We start from the raw sequence: 25,393 nt of genomic DNA, 5'->3' as shown, positions 1-25,393 counted from the left end.
AAGTGCCAACCCCTTGGCGATGCACTTCGAGACAGATATATGGATATTGGTGAATTTTGAAGATTAGGAGTGGAAAAAGGATTCTCTCTAGTGCCCATTTTGTAGGGCCACCAATTGCACATAACTATCATTGGGCCCTCATAACAATGCTGGAGAAAAAAAAATATTAGTTTTAATGATGGAAGCTGAATATGAAATGCCAATCATGATCACTACAGCCATTGTGAATTGTAAAGACCTGTTAGTTATTGAGAAGAGAAGCAAAAGACAACACTATAGCTCACATGCAATCTACATGATCAAAACCAAACTATATACTAACCACCACAAATAAAGGACAAATACCATCTGGCTTCCACCAACCCCTACACATCAGCATATTTACACACTGACAAAATGGACGTAACAAGATGGCATGGAACAATGCAAACTCTTCACCTGTATCATTCCACACAATACTTTTATAGCCACTTGTGATACTTCATGTAAATCTTAAGAAAAAAAAAAAAATTATAATTTGATTCTGTATACCATCACCAGCAAGAGAAACAGGTCATCACTGATGTGATGTTACCATTAGCAGGTCATTATAGATCTGCTACAACCATTTGCAGTGATGATAGAACAGCTAACATAAATTTGCTCGAATCTATGAAAATCCCAGCCAAAGGACAGGGTGCCAATGCTTACCGTCATTCCTGCATAGGTCTGGTAAACGGGCCAGGAGCAGGAGTAGACCATATTGCGACCCGTCTGGTTGAGGTAGTAACCAAACAAAGGGTAACCTGGGTTAAGGAAGAGTTGAGGATAAGGATAGCTAAGGTGTAAACCATAGAAAAGGATTCACAGAAGGATTAACGAGATTTCTTGTATATCTAGACAACAAACAGTGATTATGGTACAAAATTAACAATCTTCATAATGTTTTTCCTGCAGTCTTCCTCTGATGAATGTCAATCAACTTGATAAGGAAAACTCCGGACAATGTGAACAAACTCATGACAATAAGTTTATTCATAGCATTTCACACATTATGGGCATAAACCTTCTTCAGCATCTCTGAAGGCCTATGCCCAAAACATTAGAAAAAAATATATATAAATATATATACATATCAATCTATCTCCTGAGTTCTTTCTTTCTACCCCTACTTAATATATACAGTATATATATATATATGAACTTCCATCCAGGAATTGTCTTCAGGTGCGTAGTGAGTTCATACAGTGAATTTATATTTCATGTAGTCTGGGATGCAACTGGGAAAGGAACTTGGTGAAAACCATGCTTTGTTAATTGCAAGAAACTGGGTATAATTTAATTAGCTAAAATATAAAGAAATATAATAAAAGTGAAACAAAAAGGTAACATGATAGACAAAAGATATGAAAAGGGCGGATGACTGCACGACCAAACCAGGGTGGTCACGTGTACAAATAGGTAATTATCTTGTGAATACATGTGGGATATATTTGACACAGATGAGCAATGTGAACAGGACAAATAATGGGATTTTAATTAATTGAATAATGAGAAGTAATGCTGTGACTGAAAAAGGAAAGTGTCTGTTGGCTGGTAGGGAACTGGGTATATTACAACCCTTGTGACCAAATGTCATAAAAAGCCTAAGTATAATAAGAAATGAAATGGTAACTGGGACCAGGACAAAACCAACTGAAATAAACTAAACTAAAACACAGTGATGAAGTAAAATAAAGAACATAGTGATAAGTAAACATGGATAAGGGAAGTTGACCTTAAAAACTATGGTAAATGTCTGGTGAAGAACTGGATGAGTGAGAACCAACCAATCACTGAGATTAGGATGCTAGGTGTAAAATGGGATGGAACCCAGAAAAGGACCTACTTGATAAGAGGCAGGAAAATAATGAAAAAGACAATAAAAACTAGGACACATTGTTAAAAATATCAATATAAAAATACTAGATATCGTTAACCCAATGTAATGTCACTACATAGATGCATCAGACACTCATGCTCCTAGTCTCTATATAGATTGGATTAAGATCAATGCTCCTATTTATGCAGTTACCCTTGACCTCTCATGCTTCTAAAAATAGGATTTTTTTTAATGTTATCTCTGTGTATTATCTTGGTTCTGTCCCAGTCAATGGAGTGTTGGTGATCTGATGTGTACTTGTATAAGGCAAATTTCGAGACCTCTCATCTCACTGCTTGTTAGTGTTCTACTATCCTTGTAGCTAGTTTCTTCTGTGTTTCCCCTATGTACTCTCTTTCACAATCAGTGCAGCCTTTGTGGTAAACTACACTGGACTATTGTGTGTAGTCCTCTATGTCTTTGACATTAGTGAGGTTTCAGTGTATATTTTTGTAAGGTTTTGTAAGGTTTGCTTTTCTTTCTCCATTTTCCCCAAGCCACCTCCCTAGACTTTTTTGCAATCTCACACTTTTTGTTAAACCAATCCTCTTTCTGGTTCTTCCTTTCTCTAGTCTTTAGAACATGTTTGTTCACTCCTCCATTGTAAATATCAAGATTTCCCATTTCCTCTTTATTCCCATGGTATTCCTAAAATCCTCCCAGTTTGTCTCTTCAAAGAATTTTTTCAACCCTAAGTAACCTGCTTTCCTAAAATTCAGTCTCCCTTGCCAGTGTGATTTATTCCTTGACTCTATTTATCCTGCAGTTGAAATTTAATTGTAACACAGTTAATTTATCCTATTAGGCAAAAGTAATTCAAGGAGCTGATGATGTCCAGCTCTTTGGTTATTAACAGAACTAATCTTGTGGGAGTGTCATCTTCTTTTACCCAGGTCACTTCCTTTACCCACTGGGTAACTGTGCTCTCTATTGCTATACTCAACAGGATATTTCCACAGGATTCTGCTTTGCCACTTGCTTCCCATTCCTCCCAGTTGACCTCACTGCAATTAAAATCTCCAATAAGGACTATGTTGCTACTTTGTTCAATATTTTTCTTTAGGAAAAGAGCTGTATCCAATAACATTTCTTGATATTCAGTTTCATTACAAGCTCTTCTATTGGGGAGAACATAAGCCACCATGAAGTCTCTTTTATTGTGCCCTTTAGTACTAATCTTTAGGTGAATTGCTTCTGTCCTGCCGTCACTTGGACTTCGTTATTCCACCTTTATGTCATTTCTCGCCACAAACATTACTCCTCCACTCTTTTCATCTTCTCTGTCTCTTCTCCAGGTGTATCTGTTGTTCTCCAACTGTATATTAAATTTTTTGGGAGTTTAGCCTCTACTAGACATAAAATATCAGACTTGTTTATCCATAAGTAGTCATCTATCTCCAACCTAGCTGATAGTAAACCATCAACATTACATGTTATTATTGTATTTATTTGTATTTTACCTTATTCAATGGTATACAGTGTGTCAAGCTTAAAGACGCATGGTTTCCACCAAGGTTTTTCCCAGTTACATTTGGGACCACATAAAAATAAGCTCACTATATGTAACCCACGACACCCCTGAAGATGATTTCAGGATGGGAGTCAAAATGTTGGGTTTAATAAACCCTTCAAATTGAGTCTGGTTCTTTACTCTCTTTCCCAATATGGATATATATATATATATATATAATACATATATATATATATATATATATATATATATATATATATATATATATATATCCTCGGTATATAGATAGGTTTATTATTGACTGTTTCAATTATTGACCGAATTTTTCCATGGATTAGCAAATTAGTATTTCCAAGGTAGACAAAATCCAATCTACTCCATTGTACTGTATATTCGTATCACACACACCTGAGCTTGCCTAGTTTGCATTCTTGCCACTATAGTAAATGTGATCTAATGTAAATGTTTTTTTGACACATCTAGCGATGTTGACCTGCACATGGCAATCTGTCTCACTGTTATCCTGTATGTTATCTACCGGTATATATATATATATATATATATATATATATATATATATATATATATATATATATATATATATATATATATATATATATATATATATATATACATATATATATATATATATATATATTCCTTAAATAATGTACAAAATAACAGTGATGCAGATCACCATGTGCAGGCCATCACTAGATGCGTAAACAATAGGGGTTTCCCTGGGCCAAGCCAAAGGGCTCATGTTAGATCACAATATCATCAGTAACCTTGCGCTTGTGTCTGTCTATTTCAGTTTTTCAACTTTTTACTAGGATTTTTGATCTCCATGGCTCCCATCCAACTGGTCAGGCTTGTCAGATAATGAATAAACCTCATTCATCACAATTCATCATCTATCATCATTCATCTTCATCATTTATCATAACACTGGGCTGCATCAAAAATGCAACATAAATGATAATCCAGACCAATTTTGTGTGCGAAACACTGTGGTGGTGTTCATTTTGCTCATGGGGTTCTAGTTTTTGTGGTACACAGCATGTGTTATAGTGCTAGGTGCAGAGGCAGCTTTGTACGACTTATTACTGTGTAATGTCCATATGTGATCACTTACCGAGTCTTATGTTTATTTCTTTTGTTAGGTTCAGCCAATGGAGTAAAGGGAAACATAAGTCAATGCCATTTGGTATACCAATGGTTCGGCGGGAACCGAAAAATCACCATGATGACTACTATTTCTGTATGGTGAAACCACTAGGGAGGAATGCTAAAAGCATGAAACACATTAAATATCCAAACATCCCCACCCACTCCACTCCCATCCACCACCCCTCCCTCCCTCCCTCTCATCTTGGCTATTCTTGCATGACAGGTCATCCCTGCAACTCACCCATTGCCCTGGACCAGAAGCAATGTAGCAAGACACGACACATCCATCCACAGCAAGGCCGCTTCACTTAATCAGCCACCCCTACCCTCTCCGTCCCCTCATACCGAAACATTGAAGATGGGGTGAAATCCCTTTTGGGCTGCACCAAAATATTTACACATAACCACTCCCTACTCCCCCCCATCCCCCACCCACTCCCTTCCATGCATCACAGCATCATCTATACACAACCATTCTCCCTTCACCCCTATCTTTTGCCTTCTGGAGAGAAAAAAAAAAAAAAAAAAAAAAAACACTCCTTACATCTCCCCTTTACAAATGCTGTGACACTAGAACTCCTTTATGAATGGGTTTTAATTGGGGTGTGGGATAGGTGCATACTTTCACTCAACCACCTCCTTCATAAGGGAAAAAAAAAAGCTCTTTGGTGTGTATGACTACTTTGGTCCAACATTGTTCCCAAGGGTAGTAACCCTGATCATTGCCAATGAAATACTAAATCACTCTAGGCGTGTTGATCACGGATACCTTGTCACCTAATGAATATGATAGCAAAATCATGGGTGAAACATATAAACTACTGAAAAATATAAAAGTAGACTTCATGGACAAGATGATGAAAAAATTCATAGAATGCCTGATACACCCTAAATTGGAATATCAAGCAGTAACATAGCATAGTCTCCATGTAAAATGAAAAATGTCAACAGGATTGAGAGAATACTGAGAACCACAACCTAATTGGTTCCCATCTTTGCACATAAAACATACAATGAGAGTTATTGGCCCTGCCATCACTGAAAGAAAGAAGAGAAAGAAGTGACTTGATAGTTGTGTCCACCTCATTAAATGGATTTGATCAAACTGACAGAGAAAATTTCTTGGTTTTGTTTGGGAAAGTTACAAGGTAATGGGAACAAACTGAAAAAGACTACATGTCTAAAGGATGTTGTGAAAATTTTCCACACAGATTCAACAGATACTAGAGCCCAAGTGAATTCTAAACTAGTTATGATAGAGAGAGAAAGCAAGAAAGCATAAACTAATCTGTTGCCCTAAGTCTCTTACAGGAGACCAACAATTCACAAGTAATAAAAAACAACCATCAAATTGGCCCATAAGGTTTCAACTTAGTATATATAATTGATTTCCAGTTATTATATTTGAATCTGAATGCATGTGTTGTTACAGCTTGGGCTATATCACCTTCTAAGCTATTCCTTATTATTTATGTATCTATATAGAAAGCTGGTAGGTTACTGTAGATGTCTGATTTGTGTGCTACCTATGTATTTATTTATTATTATTATTTTTTTTATTCAATTGGTTGTGCTTGTGTTATGTGATGGGATGGATATGTGAGGTCAAGGGCTCTTGTACAGAAATGTATGCTGATCATTCTTTCATTCTTATGGGCTGATCTCTGGGGAAGATTTTGGTTACTGTATGCAGATATTCTATTGAGGTGGATTTGGTTGCATCCTATTATCATTTTTAGTTTTTTGTTTTGTGAAGTTTGTGGAGTGTCTATGTTTATTCTGTTGAATGTAGAGAGCCACACCAAGGAGCTGTAGTAGAAGATGGCCTTTAAAAACTGTATGTAAACTGTGATTAGAGTGTTTTTTTCCTTATCCTAATCTGCACTTCATCTTAATATTTTTATGTTCTTGTTTTCCACTGTCTGCTCCATGATGTGTGGGTTGAAGGACATGCATCAAAAGTGAAGTCCAAGATATCATCATGTCATCTGCATAGGTGTTAGTTTTGGTGGTATGCTCTGGATATGGTGTGGGAAGATCATTTGAGAAGAGATTAAATAGTGCAAGCGACATGACAGAGAGACAGGATCCCAGAAGAGAAGCTTTTACCTATATATTGCATGGATGGGATGGGTGAAGGGTGGGTGCATGCCTTGGCTAGTTACCTCCTTTGTATTTGGGAAGAGAATTTTTTGTATATAGATAGGTAAATACACACATCTGCAGCCACACCTACTTAATCTCAGCATGAACTACCACTGGGTTTGTCTATCAAGTTACCTAGTTAAGGGCAGTGTCAACAGGTTTACTGTATTCATGGATTAGTCATGAGTCACTTATTTCTAACAAGAATTACAATGTCTAATGTAATAATAATGATAGAAATAACAAGAAAAATATTGCATATAAAGAGAGCTGGCTGTTTCAAAAATATTCAGAGAAATATGATAAAATCTTAAAAGTACTTTCTAAATAAAATATATAAAGTGAAATAAGGCAATGATGTCTTCCAAAGTGACAGTATAAGCTACAATACTTAAAAAGATATTGTTAAAAAATATATATATATATATATATATATATATATATATATATATATATATATATATATATATATATATATATATATATATGCAGTATAAGATTAGATGTCATACAAAATTAAATAATTGTGAGTTTAGGAAAGCTTGCAATCTTATACTAAAAAATCAATTCTTCTTAAGTTCTCTCCTGTAAAAAATAAAGTGGTTTTACATGGATAAACAGCAGCCAATATGTAACATTATAATAAAAAATATATATATATTCATATCATGAATTATGCTGCTTAACATCCAGTGACCATGGAAAAAAATGGTCAGCATCCAATAATTACAGAAAATAAAATAGATATTTTCTTATTATTGAATGAGATAATATATTGCAAAAAAATAAAAAAATGCAATTAAGAGGAATGAGCCAATTTGATTATCATATACATGCACACATATACCAAAAGTCCCTCTATCCCTTTTAAATGGGGTGACTGAGTCAAGAATACACCCATACACCTTTCACTCATCCCACATTCATAAAAAGAAAGTCTCTTTCATCTTAGATTCCCATGGATGATTGGTCATCCCTGTCACCTGCCAGACTTGCTTGGGTCACAGGCAATGCAGCAAAACAAAAGCCTCAACAGCAGGGCCCAATATCCAAAACTGGTTTGCCCCTACTATATTTCATCCATGGCAGCCTTCCCTCCTCCTCTTCATCCACTCAAGAAATATAGAGTAAACAAAATGAAATCTCCTTGGGATGCATCACTTCCCCCATTGATTTTCAACCCCTCTCCATTCACACCTATCTTGTTCCTTTTCTTGTTATTTCTTGATAGACACTACTCTTACATCAATGTTCCCTTTCAACCTCATTCTTGGTTTTCCCCTTATGCTTCCTCCATACACTTCTACTTTCCACACTCTCCTTGCTCTCTTCACTCATTCTTTCCATATGCCTATACCAATCCAGCATAAATTCTATCTGCTAGCTCTACTGCTCATGTGAAATCTTATGATTATCCTCAACAGACTTCCACCTATCCCATACATCTATAACACATCCCATAACACCCCTCTGTCAACTCTGTTATATGCTTTCCCTGAATCCATAAAAATCCAAAAGATATCCCTACCCCTTACCAAAAACTCTCACATCTGCTTTATTACAAAAGCTTGATTTAAGAACTCTCTTCCTCCACTAAAATCACACTGCTCTTCCTCAATTACTTCCTCTTCTTCTCCTAACCCTCTAAATCAACATGCTTCTACATGCATTACCAACTACATTTAACAATGATCTTTCTAAAACTACTACATTCATATTTGTCCCTTTTTCTCTTACATAGTGGAACTATGTATGCCCTCCAGTCTACTGGAACACTTCTCTCCCTTAAGCACACATTAAACAATCTCACTACCAATTTCAATACAACTATTCCTTTGTCAAGCACTTCCTATCACAACCATTGAACCCAGATGCCTTACCAATTTTCATCTCTTTCAATGCTCTTTTTATTTCCTTTTTTTTTTCTTATAGCCCTATTAATCTCCTTTCCCATCATGCTCGTTTTCTTGCCATACCCCATTCCCACAATCAAAACTTTACTACCCTCCACATTCATAAATCCCTGGAATACTACCAATCTTACCCTTACTGTCTTCACTTCCATTAGTATATGTCCATCAGCATTCTCTCTTTATCTGACTTACTCCCCCTTCATTCTTTTCACTTTCATTTTTTTCTTTATTTTCCAAATTCTCTGTTACTTTCCCTACTCTGTTAATTCCCTACTTTACATCTCTCTTCTTTGCCTCTCTCACTTTGCATTTTGCTTTCACCCTCTTCTGTAATTCTCATATTCTTCCCGATTTCTACTTTGCAACCAATCTTCATATGCTTGCTTCTTTCTTGCCACAACTGCTTTCACCTTTTAATCCATTATTTGCTGCCTCTACTGTTAGCTTCTATTCTCTTCATTCCACATAATGACTTTATGCACTTTAACAATTCCTCCTTGGAACATACACATCCTTCCTCTACTCCTATTTTTCTTTTATCCTTCACTGACTCCCATAGTACTCTCCATTTTCCTAGTATTTTCTTTTTCCTTTTCATATAAAATCTTAACTTTCAGCACTTCTCTGCCTCCTTCATTTTCATTACCCCTCCACTTTACCTGCACTTTCAATATCCTTTATACCAGATAATGATCTGATAATCCATTGCTTGCTCTTTTCCCTGAACAAATATACATCCAGAACTCTTCCAATCCTCCTTTTATGGCACCACTACATAGTCCACCAATACCCTCTTGACTATCCTCTCACCCACCCCTCTGACCCACATATACTTATGCTTGTCTCTCTTTTTAAATTCTGTGTTCACAATCATCATCTCCCTTTCTAAATACATCTCTAACAACTCCAATTGGTTCAACTCCTACTCTAGTATTAAGATCCCAAAATACTACTACATTTACATTCCTCCCAAAACAGTACACATTCAATTTAAACAATCCAAAATGCTTCCCTCTCCTCTTCACTTTTCTCATAACCAGGGCCATATGCATTTACAAAAGCCCATACCTTCCATCCAAATTTCACCTTAGCCCACAGCATGCTTGAAGACACTGATCTCCACTCTACTACACCCTTAAATATCCCATCACTTTCCAACAGTTCTTCTCCTTCCTTCCCTCACCCCCCCTCACCACCCCTGACACCCTAGCCATCATGTTCCTAGACACCCTTCCCTTTCACTTTTGTTTTTGTTAACACATCCATCTTTCTTCTCACAAATAATACCAATCTTCCCTTTTTCTTTCATCCATACTGCATCCATGCACATTTAATGACCTAACAGCTAGTGTTCTGGTTCAAAACCTCCTCTCAGACCCTCTTATGGGTTGACCTTTCATAGGAGAAAAATAAAGATTGTGGGTTTCCTTAGTCCCCTCATTCAATCTCATGTAGCTGCTTTCTATGACATGCAGGAGAACAGAGTGGTAGCATTCTGCCTCATCATGATGGGGGATTAGGAAAAGAAGAGGTAGTCTTAGAAGTGGTAGATAGTAGATTCAAGGGGACAGCATAAAGGATGGATGGCAGTTGTACAAAATCATCTCATCATTCCTTTATGAGTAGAGATTTTAACATAGATAAATTATTTATAGCTCTGATTCTTAGGGATTCTTCAAAGGCAATCCCAAAAGTACTGACTGTATGTCTTCATGTAGTCAATACCCCAGTCTGCTTTATCATTGCCTTGAGTTTCACAGACTGGTAACCTGCAGCCCCACTGCAACTACCAATCCTTGTGCCCTGCCATAGATCTCTCAGGGAGGAGACTGGATTGTTGTATGTGTTCTATTAGTGTAGGAATGTTTTTGTCATCAGCTGAAAGTAGTAGGAGCGGTGGTGTCATTAGTAGCTCTCTACATGAGAAAAATGGAAGAAATAGAATTGAAGCTTATAGAGAGAGATCTTGGGCATGTTCCTAGGGCTGCACCTCCAGATGGAGGTAAAGGGGTTGGCTTATGAAAATGGGCAGCAAGGAGATGGTTTTCTCTGGTCTTGCAGGATCAGCACAAGGACATACCTTTCATTAGTCTCAGTCAATCTGATAATACAAATATAGCGAAAGCAGAGACCATTTATTTTAAATCTAAAAAAAATTAAAAACCATAAATTCAAAATAATTAAACAACAAATATATTAAATGTCAAACCTGCATCCATATCAGTGGGTAAGGAGTAGCATCCATCCAACTTGACATAATCTACTCCCCAATCAGCAAAAGTATTGGCATCTGTCTGTAAATGGCCCAAGATTCCAGGATAGCCAGCACAAGTATAATTACCATAGTCCTCATAAATGCCAAACTTGAGGCCCCGTATGTGCATCTTGGAGAAAAGAAAATTGAAACTATTATCATTAATGTTCTATAACAGTCTACTCAGTTGACACAAAACACATGGAAGAGTACAATCAATATGACATAATCCATTTGATATATATTTTCATTGTTGTTAGTGCAGCAAATAAAGGAGAAAAAATGTAACAAAATTAAAACAAATAGAGAGATCAAATATATTATGAAATTCATCAAGAATAAGTCTTTACTTTTCTAAACTTATATGAACACCTAGTATGATGACCAAGAAAACTTAAAATTAAAAATATACATAAAAAGATTTCCAAAGGAACATTAAATGAATCAACTCTAATTCTTAAGACAAGAATCACATATCTCATTTCAGAAGAAAAAGTTGTCAATAAATTTAAAGTCTGTTATCTAACTGTATAAAAATCATGATGCTATTTTCCGAATCAAATCTCACTGAGATGTATGAAGATGTATGAAGCTTTACTTTGTGCCTACTCATCAATATATGTGAGTCTGATGAATGAGAGAAGTACATGATAATGGTGAACATAATTTCACATAAAATCATATTCAGTATCTTGTCCCCATGAGGCAGATTTTTTTTTTCTTTCTCTTCTTCCTTTTTGCACCTAAATATATTCAGATTGCCTAAATCATGGCCAGAATATAACAGAAACTAAAAAAGATAGAAAAGAAAACCTTTGGAATATGGGTGAATTCAACACTTACATAATCAGCAAGGGCCTTAATTCCAGAGGGAAATCGTGAGTAGTCTGGCTGTAAGCGTCCATGGGCATCACGATGAGTGGCAAGCCAGCAGTCATCAAGTGATATCATGTCATATCCTAGATCTCGGTAGCCTTCATTAACTAGGATGTCACCCATCTGCATGAACAATGCCTCACTGTATGTGGTGCAAAAACAAAAGTTATTATTATTATTGTCATTATTATTATCATTATCATAATTATTATTATCATAATTGTTTTTCTTTTTTTGCAATGATTATACTGCAAATGTCACAATCTTGTCAAGTCTGTTGTATTTCATTACCTACAATTTACCATCATTATTATCCTTGAAGACAATATTGCACAGAAATCAAAGATTAAATTTTAGATTCATGGAGTCTGATGGAGAGTGCAGGTTTGTTAGTAGAATATGGGCACATATGGAAATGTAATATGCATACACTGTGGGGACGTTGACACACTATGTCAAAAGATACACATGGTGTGAAATGGTTATATTTTGGAAAAGTTTGTATTTTGAAGGAAATCATAAAGAGAACACAGGGATAGTGTTGCTCTCCTAAAATGTGATGTAATGAAAACATTGAAGATGAAAATGAAAAAGGAGACTGTTGCAAGGGGTTAAGCAGGAAGGGCATTCAAGTAAAGCATTTAATATAGTATAGGGAATACCACAAGTGTAAGTAGGAGGCCAGTCACTTGACAAAAGAAAACCGTGAGTGAGATGTTTCAAAACATCAGCTACAAAGATGGGAAAAGGACCATGGATATACACAATTTGTTTGGCGTTCCTCCTAGCATTTTTGCCATAAGAGCTATGAATGAAGCATTGAAAGGGGTCAATGCTGCATCCCAAGCTCCCTTACCACAACATTCATTGCCAGGGATGCCAATATGAGATGACACAGATTTGAAGGAGAAAAATCAAATGATTTATTGGTGAATTTTGTGGATCAATGGGTGGCAGAAATGGAAGATGCAAAGATCTTTTAGGGCACTGTTCAAGTCAAAGATGATTATCAAGGATAAGAAAGGGGAGTCAAATATGAGATGAAAGGTGGTTGGAATAGCAGAGTTGTATAGTGAGGCTGAAGCAAAGGGAAAGAAATCTGGATCCTATGTCTGTGAGATATTGTGTTGCATTACCTACTCTGTGGTAACAGTGAGAGTTCCCTGTTTAGATAAGGATGGTAAGAGAATGAGAGTGTACGAGGGAAATAAATTCTTGTTAGACAATCTTAGATAGTGTTTGATTTTTTTCACAGCTGAATGGATGGGCATGGTGCCAGTCGCCGGCCAAGAATTTGGCCAGCAACAGCGGTTACACAGGGTCGTTGGTGGCTAGTGTCTGACCATCAGGTCGTCCAGGATGTGACCCTCGTGTTTAGCTGTGGCAACCACTGCAGTTACGACTGATTTGGCAAGGTCCTCGTCTAGGTCCGTGACAGCCTGTGCTGGGAGATTCCTTCCGCATAGCCAGCGTTGGCAGCTGCCGCACAAGGCCAGGTGCCATCCTACTCTGCAGTAGAAAGGCACAACGGTGGACGAGCAGCCGCAGTACTACTCCAAGTTGACAAAACCAACCCCCTCCCTGCTCCAGTCCGTGATGGTTGCTGTGGGACGTGTCTTGTCATAGTAAGCTAGGTCACCCTTAGCAAGCTGACATGTGATATCCTGAGCCCGTGGGCTTGTACTCCTCGTCCTAGCCGAGGCGGTAGTCCGCGAAGTCGACATCCCTTGGACCGAACTGAAACTCCTCAGACTTCAGCAAGATTCTGTTGGTCGCACAGGTAGCTAGGAGGTCGTACGGGTGCCAAAGCACCTTCTCAATGCAGCTGACATAGAGCAGTGTGTCATCCAAGCAGTGCCCCATGGGAGTCCGATGGTACCTGAACCTCTTTCACAGTGTGATGAAAGTGGTGAGGTTGTGGTTCTTCTTGTCCAGCTCCACCTCATGATATCCCCAGTGCACGTCTGCCACGGTTTTGAACGAGTGCTTGGGGACACCAGGACACCATGTCGAAGGGTGGTGGGGTATGTGGGTCTCCCTCGGGTATGACACATTAAGACGCTGGTAGTCCACGGTGCGCCGTGGTTGGCTGGACTTCTTGGCCACCACCACTGAGCTGGCGCACCACTCCGTGGGTTCCCCTACAGGGACGGACTCAATAACACTCTGTTTGACATCTTTGTCTAGCTGGGCTCTTACCTCGTCCTCCCAGTGCTTGGATATAGACACTGGAGTGTATTTCCTTCTTAAACCTAAATTTGTCCAATTTAAATCCATTACTACGAGTCCTTCCCTAATGACTTAATAAGATTACCTTGCCTGCATCACCTTTGTTAATTAAAGAATTTGACCCATTTGAATACCTTTATTAGATCACCCCACACTCTTCGTCTTTCCAGAGAGCATAAATTAAGGTGATTATGCCTGTATTCATGTGATAAATTTCTAAGGCTTTACATAATTTTGGTCATTCTCCTCTGTACTGATTCTAGTAAATTAATATCTTTGGACAGAGACCAAAACTGTATTGCTTAGTCAAACATGTGTCTATAACAAGATAGTTCAATGATTACCTCTGCACTTTTGTGTGTAAATGTCCTAGTAATAAATCTTAATGTCCTCTTAACCCTATTATTGGCACTAATACACTGTTTCCTGGATTTAATGTCAGGACTTACTAACACTCCTAGGTCTTTTTCACATTCTCTTTTCTTTGATATGGTGTTATCTAAACTATACCTGTTGGTTGGGTTGTGTAATCCTACGTTTAACACACTGCACTTTGATATATTGAAATCCATTTGCCATTTCTCCGGCTATGCAAACAATCTATTATTATCCTCCTGCAGTATCCCAGCATCTTCCCCTGCCCTAACCTGGCGCCCTATTTTAGTGTCATCTGCATACTTTCTAACATCCTTATTAATCCCAACATCCAAGTCGTTTATATACATAATAAACAAGGGACCCAAAACCAAGCCCTGGGGAACTCCACTAGTAGCACTACCCCATTTGGATTTTACACCGTTAATGGTGACCCGCTGTTTTCTGTCCCTAATCCATTCAAACACGTTTCCTCCTATGCCATGGACTTTGATTTTTTGTAGTCTCAGGTGGGGCACCTTGTCGAACGCTCTCCTAAAATTGAGGTATACTGTATAAGATTGTAATTATCATCTGCCACCTTGTCTATCTATTTATATATTCCCCCCTCCCTCCCCCACTCTCTCTCTCTCTCTCTTCCAAGATGGATGGGAAAGTTGACATATGCATGCGTTGAGACAAATTCGTTGTCTAACAAAAATAGCATTATGTATTACATGAATGTGTTTCATCAGCAAAGACCAATGCCAAAGTGCTCCTGGCGCCGTTTTTCTTCTTCACAGTCAACGAATTCAACTCCGGTTAAACCTTCGTATAAAATAGTAGCCAGAGAACCTGTCTTGATGTAGATAAATGTCATATCTATATGAATAACATAAATACTTTATTTTGGAAGTGAGGACAAGTATGATTTCTATACTTAGGGAGTGAAACGGCCTTGCTGTGGGTGTACTGTGTTTTGCTGCATAGCATTTTGACCCAGGACAGTTGGCGGATGCAGGGATGGCCCGTTATCCACTAGGAGCTGAGATGGGAGGGGTGGAGGGGGTTGTAGAAGGGAGTGAAATGGAAGGAAATACATACGTCCCTCTGACTTGGCTACCTCCCTTATATGGGGAAAAAATATCTTAGAGGGATATACAGTATACAGTGTACTGATCTGTGGCGAAGGCTGTTGACTGCGTACAACAGCAGCTGCAGTAATAGGAGTGGCTCGCCACTTTCGTTTTCCGTCGGTCGGGGGACAACGCAGTCAACCCTGACAATGGCACTGAGGATAGGAAGGGCACTCGGAGTGCCCTCAACCAACCCGCTCTCCTCGGACCCCTCAGAGGCGATCTCAGCTTCCTCTAGGTCTCGCCACTCCTAACAGTGGCAAACCGTGGGCACTTTCTGTTGCATTCAAGTATAAACTGTTCCGGAGCACCTGCAAGGTTGTGGGCACCAACACCGCAAAGAAAAGAGAGAGAGAGAAAGAAAAAGCAGTCCCGTTGCTCCAAGCTCCACCGCAGCACTCAAATCAGACGAGCCCTTCACCCCTACCCTATGCACTCGACCTTCTCCCTCCAACTCCAGCGCTCAGAGTGATGTGATTACTCATTTACAAACGCATGCGGCAAATACCGGGGGTAGGACGAGGAAATTACAGTTATATTCCGATGGAATGTCACCACCCTTTTTCATCCGTGGGATGGCCCCGGCATGATATTCGTCTCCATTGGTTCGAGAAGCTATAAGTACATAGAAAATTGACTAGTCATGTGACTAACGTGCATGCTCCATCATCTGTTACTCCATGTATCTTATCTTAGCGTCTTCCGAGCAACGAGTGCATTCTTCTTATTTCTCTCTCACTATCTGTCTATCTATATCTTTTCCTTCCCCACCTCTCTCACTCTCACTCTCTCCAAGATGGATGGGAAACTTGACACATGTATGCGGTGAGACAAAATCGTTGTCTAATAAAATAGTTTTATGTATTACATGAATGTGTTTCATCACTAAAGACCGACGCCGGAGCGTTCCTGGCACCGCTTTTTGCACAGTCGACGAATTCAACTCCGGTTAAACCTTCGCATAAAATAGTCGCCAGAAAACCTGTCTCGAGATAGATAAATGTTACATCTATATGAATAATATAAATACTTTAAGTGAGGACAAGTATGATTTCTGCATTTAGGAATAAACAAGAGTTTCGGGTGCACTGAACCTTGGCCCTGATTATTAGCGTAAATGGTTTCATTCGAATTCCACGATGTTCCAAGAACAGACGGGTGCACTGAACCTTGGCCCTGATTATTAGCGTAAATGGTTTCATTCGAATTCCACGATATTCCAAGAACAGACGACTAGACGAGTGTTTGTGTACTGACTGGGCAATACAGGCCGAAATGAGAACGCTTCACCTGACCCATTTTTTTTATTGACAACTTACACTCACGCTAACAAAATTAATTCATTATTATTATCATCATTATTATCATTATTATTATTATTATTATTATTATTATCATTATCATCAATAACAATAATAATAATAATAAAATAATAATAATAATAATAATAATAATAATAATAATAATAATAATAACAATAATAATAATACCACGATTAAACCAAGAAACTCACTGCATTCGTATCAGTCTTGACACGGTTGCATTGTTTTGGGCGCAAATACAACTCGAGGATTTGAAGTCACGCACGCGCGTGCACACACACACACACACACGTGTGTATATATATATATATATATATATATATATATATATATACAGACGCTCAGACGCTCCTCTACTTATGTTCATTCGTTTTATGTTTTTTCGATTTTACGTTTGAACTGACTAAAAAAAATTATGACTTTTTTTTTTTTTAGTGAATTTTTTAGTTTAGCGCGCTCTCCGTAGTTCAAACGATACTTACGCATGACGCTGCGTCCATTGTTTACATGGCACAAACGACAGACTGAACGTGCCTTGCCTCCTCCTCCTCCTCCTCCTCCTCCTCCACCATCTCAATTTATGTTGCTTGAATTTAATTTATTTGAAATTAATGTTATCATTTTACAATGTTATGTGTATAATTAATTATTTAGGGGTGTTTTATAAGATACGATAATAAAATTTACGGATGTATGGTACAGTAACAACTTACGTTCATTTTCAACTTACGTTCGGCCGTTCGGAACGTAACTAAAACGTAAGTTGAGGAGCGTCTGTATATATATTGTACATATATACTATATATATATATACATATATATAATGTACATATATATATATGAAATACATACAAACACGTACACACACACTTCGGATCGATGGTGCAATATCATTCTCGACCGCCAATTCAGCGATCCGAGTTCGAGTCCCGCCATAGCTGTAAATTTCAGAATCGCTGCACTGTAAGTCGGCACTCCAACTCTAGTAGGTATACACACATACACATACACACACATGGAGAGAGATAGTGAGAGAGACGGACAGACAGGGAGGAAGAGACAGTCAGCGATATTCTTCCAATTGGATGACTACGAGGAGAAAGGGAAGGATCATGAACGTGGCGTACTCATCGCCTGCCCTTCTTCGAGTGCTATCTGACGACTTCGAGGAGGAGCGAGGTTCGTCGAACTCGCTCTACAGACAGCTCTCTCGTTGTGATCATTAGGTACACAGAACTACGTCGTTCCCGTTTCCAAAAGACGACTTTGAGTTCGGAGAGGCACGAGCTCCAATCGACAGTGGTCAAGGCTCAAGTATTAATTGCATTAATGTAACGTTGAAAAAAGGGAGCCTTTTCTATATATATATATATATATATATATATATATATATTATATATATATTTACTTTTTTCCTTACCAATAGGACAATATCGTACTATTGTCCTCACTGAAAACCAAATGTTCTTATTCGGGTGAGGATAAGACTGAGCGGATCGAGCTTAGATTAAAATAATCGCTTGCTATTAAGTAGACAAAAACTTAAGAGGGTGGTACGTCGTGTAGTAATGTTTTGTATAACCACGTGATATGAATGGGTGTAGAAAACACAGGAGTCTTAGTCTGAGTTCATCCCTGACTAGTTCCACAAGCTTATCGGCGAACTTGCCAGAAATAAATTTAGACTAAGTATTCCAAATTTCTCATTCCCACTCACATCAACGTGTCAGGATGCCTTAACAATTATATGACAACACAACACACACATACACATATACATATATATATATATATATATATATATATATATATGAATATGAAATATATGTTTATATATATATATATATATATATATATGAGAATGAAATATATGTGTATATATATATATATATATATATATATATATATATATATACACACACACATGTGGGGTGGGGTGGGGGTGCCTGTGTATGTGCGTGTGCAATTTGTGTGTGGGATTGTATGCGATTCACCATAGTCTTGGATCACGTGTTGGACTCGTGATCGACAGTTATTAACCTCCCGGATGAGAGTTCAAAGCTCGTATGACCGATCTATGGGTAATACTGTGACCTTACACGCACACACACACTCAACTCCCCGCCCACGAGAGTTGGAGTAACACCCCGCTGCGCAGCGATACTGAAATCATTTCAGCCCTGGGCGGGAGTCGAACCCGGACCGCCGTAGTGGCAGGCGAGAACTCTAACCACAGCGTGTTTGCGTGTGAGTTTGTGTGTATGTGTGTGTGTGTTTGCATGCCTTTTTGTCTATGTGCGTATTTGTGTGTGCGTGTTTTTACCTAATTGTATGCTACAGAAAAAGAGCTTTATTCAGAGGTGGGTGGAGTGAGCTTGAGGGGATGACCGAGGATGACATGGATAGATGGGGTGAAAGGGGCTTTGAGCAAGTGGTGAATGTCTGTTAAACAAGGTAGGGAGAAGGTAGGAGATAGGGGTGAGTGGAAAATGGCTGTGATGTAAAGGGAGGGGGAGGGGATTTCACTAAACACTAACATATCCATCGTCTTACAAACAAAACGCCAATGTCTCCCTTTTACTCTCATTTGTACCAATCACGCCCACTTAATGACCCAGTTACAAGGGTTCTGGTTGGAGTCTTCGTCCTAGACTCTCTTATGCCTGGACTTTTCGTAGGATGAACATACAGAAAGCAGAATCGCCAGTCCCATCATTCCGTCCCATTTATTTGCCTTTTACGACACGCATGGGAAACATGGTGGAAGAATGATCCCCAACCACCACACACTCCACCATCACAGGGAGTCGTAAAGGACAAGCTCCATGGGACAACAAATTTGGGACAGCTGTAGTACAAAAGTATCAAAATTTCTTTCCGAGAACAGATTTTTTAAACTCATATAGGGGAACGATGTGAGGCTCTGGTCGGTAGCATCGGTCCAAAACGGTCCCTAAAGTGCTGACAGCATGTTACCATGTAGTCAGTACCCAAGTACGGTATGCAGTCAATACCCTAAAACGAGGCTTATTCAGTTTGCAATTTGGTGTCCACAGAACCACACCAGGAACAGTGTAGTGCTAAACTGCAAGACACTTTCGCTGTGGTTCCTTGCTACTTCCGCCTCCCCAGCGCCGCCATTAGTGGGCTACACGCCGACTCCCTCCCGGTAAGGGTTGCGGTGGAGCGTGCCATGGGGTGAGATCGCCCGATTGGACTGGTGTCCCGAACTGCCTACTGTGAATCGTACTGTAGTATACATATTCGTGAACAACCTCCATAGGAAGGATTGGGATTCTAGCGTGACAATTTAAGTGACTAAAAACTTAATCACATTCTACATCCTAGTTTCTTCTTTTCTCTTCTCTCTCTTTCATCAGAGAGGCGTGAAGGGTCGCGCACGCAACAACACACTATTTCACATTAGTGTAACCACATAAAAAAAAAACTAGCGCTGTTTCAGAACACGTGCAGCAGTTGCCATCGTCCTCGTGATCCAAAATGTGGAGCTGTCAGAGAACATGCGACGTGCAGCTGCTAACACTTAAAACAGCCCTCATATATGACATCATTCGAACAGCGCTGTTCTCATCGAATACAAACCGCTGTCATCGGTTGACACGTCACTGATCATATGACTGAGTTCATGAATGGCTCCCTCCATCTCTAAGCATATGGAAAAGTGTCTGATCTCTTCTGTCCTTGGTGGTCAGGCGTTTCGTATACTTCCACTGGGTCGGAGCGTCATGTGAATGAATCATTTCAGACCTCACCGACGACTTTCGTATCGTGAAGTTGTGATGCATAGAAATGAAACATGTCCAGCTTCGCAGAAGAGGCGGACGGCCACTGTAGTACTATTATATAAGCACTAATGGAGGCAAGTGCACCTAACTCATCGTAAATGCTATCAACTACGTACAACGGTGATCGCACGTTATCACCGTGCATGTGCAGTTCTCATGGAACATGCAAACTACATATCAAAGTAAATACAATCTTCCCACGTGCTGGAAGGTATGGCTTATGAGTGACGTCACATCACCCTGTCCAGGTCCGAAATCAAAGACGAAAAATAATATTCTTGACGTCATGCCGATTCCCGCTGGGGAGTTTCGAGGAAAAATTAAAAGCGGTGAGACACTGTAACCAGAGATCCCTTCCTGAGATCGGTGACTTCGCTACTGACCAGAAACACACATCACTCTTCTGTGACTGGAAACTAATTACCGCCCATAGAAGAACGTTGATCATTTTTAACTTCTATCGTCCCTCCGTTCTGCTCCACTCCTTAAGTCACCTATTCATTTCCTCTATGAATCCATCTTTTAAACATGATAGTGTCCCCAATGATAGAAGCGCTTGTTATCAATGACGAAATACAAATGATCCTCATCCATGGCACTCCATAATGATGGTAAACCAAACAACGAATACATTAAAATTCTTGCAAAGTATTGTGAACATATAATGAACTATGGTTTGTGTATTGCTATTAGAACTGTTGATATATATTCAGCCCAGGCAGGTACCGTTAGATTTTTTGACGGATATATCACCAACAAGGGTTAGATTTTTCTCTTTCGTTTTATCATGAGTTTGTTTTGGTGTGTGGAAAGAGTTCATATTGTTGGATTCAACCATACAAATTTATTTCAGTCTATACAATTGCTCTAAATAACGAAGTTAACACCTAAAAGTTTTAAAATTTTATTCTGGTGATTTCAATGCGTATGCGAGCGTCCATGCGCAATAGCTCATTGAGACAAACAGGTCCCTCAGCTTCACCACAGTGTCGTTTGAATCCAGACGTTTGCATAACGATATTGCATAGAGTCTCAGGTACGAGATGCCTACAAAACTGCTCATCAGTATTCGCGACAGCTGGGCGGCCTTGCGGTTTCTTGGGACAGGGAAAGGGAAGGAAGAATTGGGGGCGTGCGGGTGGGTTAGTGCAACCTACCCACACGCCCGTATCGGAGGAAAAGGGGTGGGAGATGTTGTCCCGAAGAGATAAATCGACTAATCTATTATAGTGGAGAACATACGCTACATGGTGCGTGGCTACGGCCGAAGCCGTTACCTTTGTTCTATGCGCTTATACTGCTGAGGCAGGTAACAGTCACTACAGGTAATCTGAGAAGAATGTGGGATTCGAACCCACGACTGAGTAAATACGAGACCAGCACGCTTCCGATTACACCATCAGCACGGTATCTGTTAGGGCAGCGGTTCTCAACTCGTTTCCTCGTGTACTTATGGATTTCTGTTCACTAACCTCCTGGAGACCACTTCGTCACTAAATTCAATCGTTGTGCATCCACTAACTACAATTAGTTTCCGGTTTGTGGCCCCCCCCCCCACCCTCGTGAAACTCTGTGGGTCCCCAAGAAGTAACGGACTCCAGTTTGTGAACCACTGTGTTAGGGCGTTTTTTTTTTGTTTTTTTCTCTCTTTTTTTTCATTCGTAAGTGTTAAAGTCACAGAGATCTCCTTTCGACCGTTTATCACTGCAGCTGGATGTGTCGGTCGACGTTATTATTGTGCGTGTGGTGTGATTACTGTTGCCTCTTGTTAGTGACAGTTTTATGTTCATGACGAAAGAGGTACGTGCTGCTGAACTGCCTAATGACAACTGCAGCTTCTCGATTTAAGCTACACATGTCCGAGAACAGACACGTGATTAGCGATAACTAATGTTCGATTACCTATTCCATGACATTTTCTTTTTTCGATTATAGGCTATCTATATGCCAATATCACCACATACGACAATAATATCGCTGTTGTTGTGAACAATATGCCATGTTCGATCTGTAACACTGTCAGTATTTTGACAAATCCCAGCCAATATTTGACAAAACCTTGGAAAACTGGAACAATCGACGAAACTGTCTCACGACAGTATACAAAGTATCTCCAATGTTGTCAAAAATGTCGACGAAATCGACTAGTCAAATCAATCAAATATGTGGTTTCGGACACAGACAAGCCGATGTGACGTCACTAGGCCCCGCCTTCCTGCACACGAAGGTGAAGAAGGTGAAGAGCCTACGCCAGGAGGCGCGCAGCTGCGGCCGAAGCCGTCATTTTGGCCCTGTGCGTTTAGACCGTTGTGGCAGGTAAAAATCCCTCCTGGGATTTCTTTTTCTTCTTCTTCTTCTTCTTCCTTTTTTCAAGTTTGCGAGGCTGGTACCCGCTCGGACTTCAACCTTGCAGGTGGTCTGGAACAGTGACAATACCCGGAGGAAAGTAATGTATCCCACAGTCATGTCACCAAGCCATCACCTCCGAGGTGAGCAGCTGTCGGGGTCCACTACTCAGAGTAGATACCCTTCCCAACCTCTGCGTGCGGTTACAGGTTGCACGCTTTACCAACCGAGCCACGACGAGCCCCTTCATGGGAATCGAACTGTGCGAGATCTGAACCCACAATAAACAGAACGCGAGACCAGCTATGCACCAGTAAACCTACATTCCCTATGATCGATTTACTTAAATAGACAGAGTTCCATCAATACAATGCAAAATACTGAATGACTACCTTGCGAGTTGGACATATTTAGTTGCGCATGCGCCGTAACCTATTGCGTACACACAGTCGGCCCGAATGAAAAGAGGTCACTTCAACTTCGGCAAGAAATGCAGCGACATGACGTCATGCAGTAGTGCGCAAGGTTTCAGTCTCCCGTGAGCTCTCGCTATTTTGTGTGAACAAATCTTCTGGGCAACATTAAATAGGATAATAGATTTATTAAAGCGTCGGACGACTTGAATAAACAAATCCAGGGATCCTGTGTCATGACTTCGGGCAGATAACCTTGCTCGTCATCCATGACGTCATAGCGCCAACTTTCCTTTCCAAATCGAAGAAACCTGTTGGCATCTGGACTGAGCGAGTTACGCAATTCTAATATCTGGTACTAACGACCGTGGTGGCAATGCTAGTGGTGGTGGTGGTGGTGATAATGTGTTTGACAACAGTGGTAAAACTAGTCGTAGTGTTACTGTGATGTGAGTAGTAGAAGATATGGTGTATGGAGCGGTGTTGTGGGTGAATAGGTTGTGGTCCAGGAATTGGTGTTTGAAGTATGTGAGGGTTAACCGGTGTGGGAGGCGCTGACGATGTTGGAGTTTTGGGATACGTGTTCTTAGTGGCACAACTTAATATGAGTGAAAGTATTTTAGGCAATGCAAGTCCTGCCAAGTATGGGGTCGTGATGGTATCGTTCGGCGATACAAATGGTGTAGGCTGGTATCCTACTTGTCATAGGTCACTCAAAGGATTACAAAGGCGGAGCATGCCGACATGAGACTTTTTGGTCCATATCTAAGTCGGATGGATGCGAAAAAAATTATAATAATGATAAATAAATAAATGAATAAATAAAAAACATAATAATGTAAATAATAAAATAAATAAATGCATAGGTATAGTTAAATAATAAACAAACAGGTAAATAGTAAATAATAATAAATTGCCATATAACTAATAATAAATGAAAATCAAGCAAATAATAATAAACAAACAGATAAATGATAACAAAACAAATAATATAAAATAAATGATTCAAAGGTTTTACAGAAGTGAAGTGGGTTGACTGAATGTTGTAGTGCGGATGGTACAGACGGCGCTGATGTAGGGTGGTGGTAAAGGTATTATGAGAAGGTAGAGTGAGGTGGGTGGTTATCAAGAATCCATTAGAAGTTGTGCTTCAGTATACGAACACGTGTTGCGGAGGACGACTAGTTAAGGTGCAGCGAGAGTACACCAAGTGATTCGGTGATCGTGCAAGTATAAACTATTTAACTATCATGCTTAATGATCTAAGCTTTATATGGTGTAATCCACCACCACTGATTTATATCACATGCTGGACTAGTGATCAACAGTTATCATCTTCCTGGATGAGAGTTTAGAGCTCAAATTGACCGATCTATGGGTAATGTTGTGATCTTACACATCCTATCCCCTTGCTGAAGGGTGGCAATAATGGCTTGTGTATTTACCTAGTTGTATTTTGCGGGAAGGGGAGCTACGCTCGTGGTGTCCCGCCTTTGCATCTCGCAGTGTCTAGTTTGCTCTTAAACTAATGAATGGTTTTTGCGTACACCATTTCATTGTCCAGTTTGTTCCAAGTGTCTACTACTCTATCTGGGGAAACTGTTTTTCTTGAGATCTCTTCTACAGCTATGTTTTTTATTTTCTTTCCATGCCCTCTTGTGCTTCTCTTGTCTAGTTTAACAAGTCCTCTCTATCGAGTATTTCTGTGCCCTTCATGATTCTGTAGATGGTCAGTAAGTCACCTCTCTCTCTTCTTTGCCACAGAGCCGGTAACTCCAGTTTAGCCAATCTCTCCTCATATGACAAGTTTGCAAGTGTAGGTGCCATTTTTGTGGCTGCTCTCTGGATTCTTTCTATTTTCTTTATATTCTTTTTGGTACTGGGTGACCACAATGTCGCCGTATATTCTAGTCTAGGCCTTATCAGTGTGACCAATATTTTTTTTAATAATTTCTTCGTCCAAATATGTTAATGCCACTTTTATTGATCTTAGCAAGTTGTAGGATTCCCCGACAATTTTGTTTATCTGTTTATCATAGGACAAGTCGTTTGAGATAA

The 25,393-nt window shown here is 39.5% G+C and overlaps 1 protein-coding gene across 8 annotated transcripts in view; it reads right to left on the bottom strand.

Annotated features, from left to right (window-relative positions):
• LOC143040267 (alpha-N-acetylgalactosaminidase) overlaps nt 1-25,393 on the bottom strand; it is a 145,342-nt gene that overhangs the window by 17,767 nt on the left and 102,182 nt on the right. For 5 of the 8 annotated variants that reach the window (XM_076211044.1, XM_076211045.1, XM_076211048.1 and 2 more), the window contains 3 exons: nt 11,697-11,871; nt 10,809-10,983; nt 691-785 (listed from right to left, as the gene is read on the bottom strand). In XM_076211044.1, the coding sequence (XP_076067159.1) occupies nt 691-785; nt 10,809-10,983; nt 11,697-11,871 (445 nt within the window). Of the gene's footprint in view, nt 1-690; nt 786-10,808; nt 10,984-11,696; nt 11,872-15,550; nt 15,813-15,875; nt 15,964-25,393 lie in introns of those variants that run through there. The other 3 variants (XM_076211050.1, XM_076211051.1, XM_076211049.1) reach the window with 3 other exon arrangements.

The sequence above is a fragment of the Oratosquilla oratoria genome, chromosome 28, assembly GCF_046742065.1.
Source record: "Oratosquilla oratoria isolate Oo_2021 chromosome 28, ASM4674206v1, whole genome shotgun sequence".
Lineage (NCBI taxonomy): Eukaryota > Metazoa > Arthropoda > Malacostraca > Stomatopoda > Squillidae > Oratosquilla > Oratosquilla oratoria.
The sequence above is the reverse complement of the archived record's forward strand: the minus strand, read 5'-3'. Positions and strand labels throughout refer to the sequence as shown.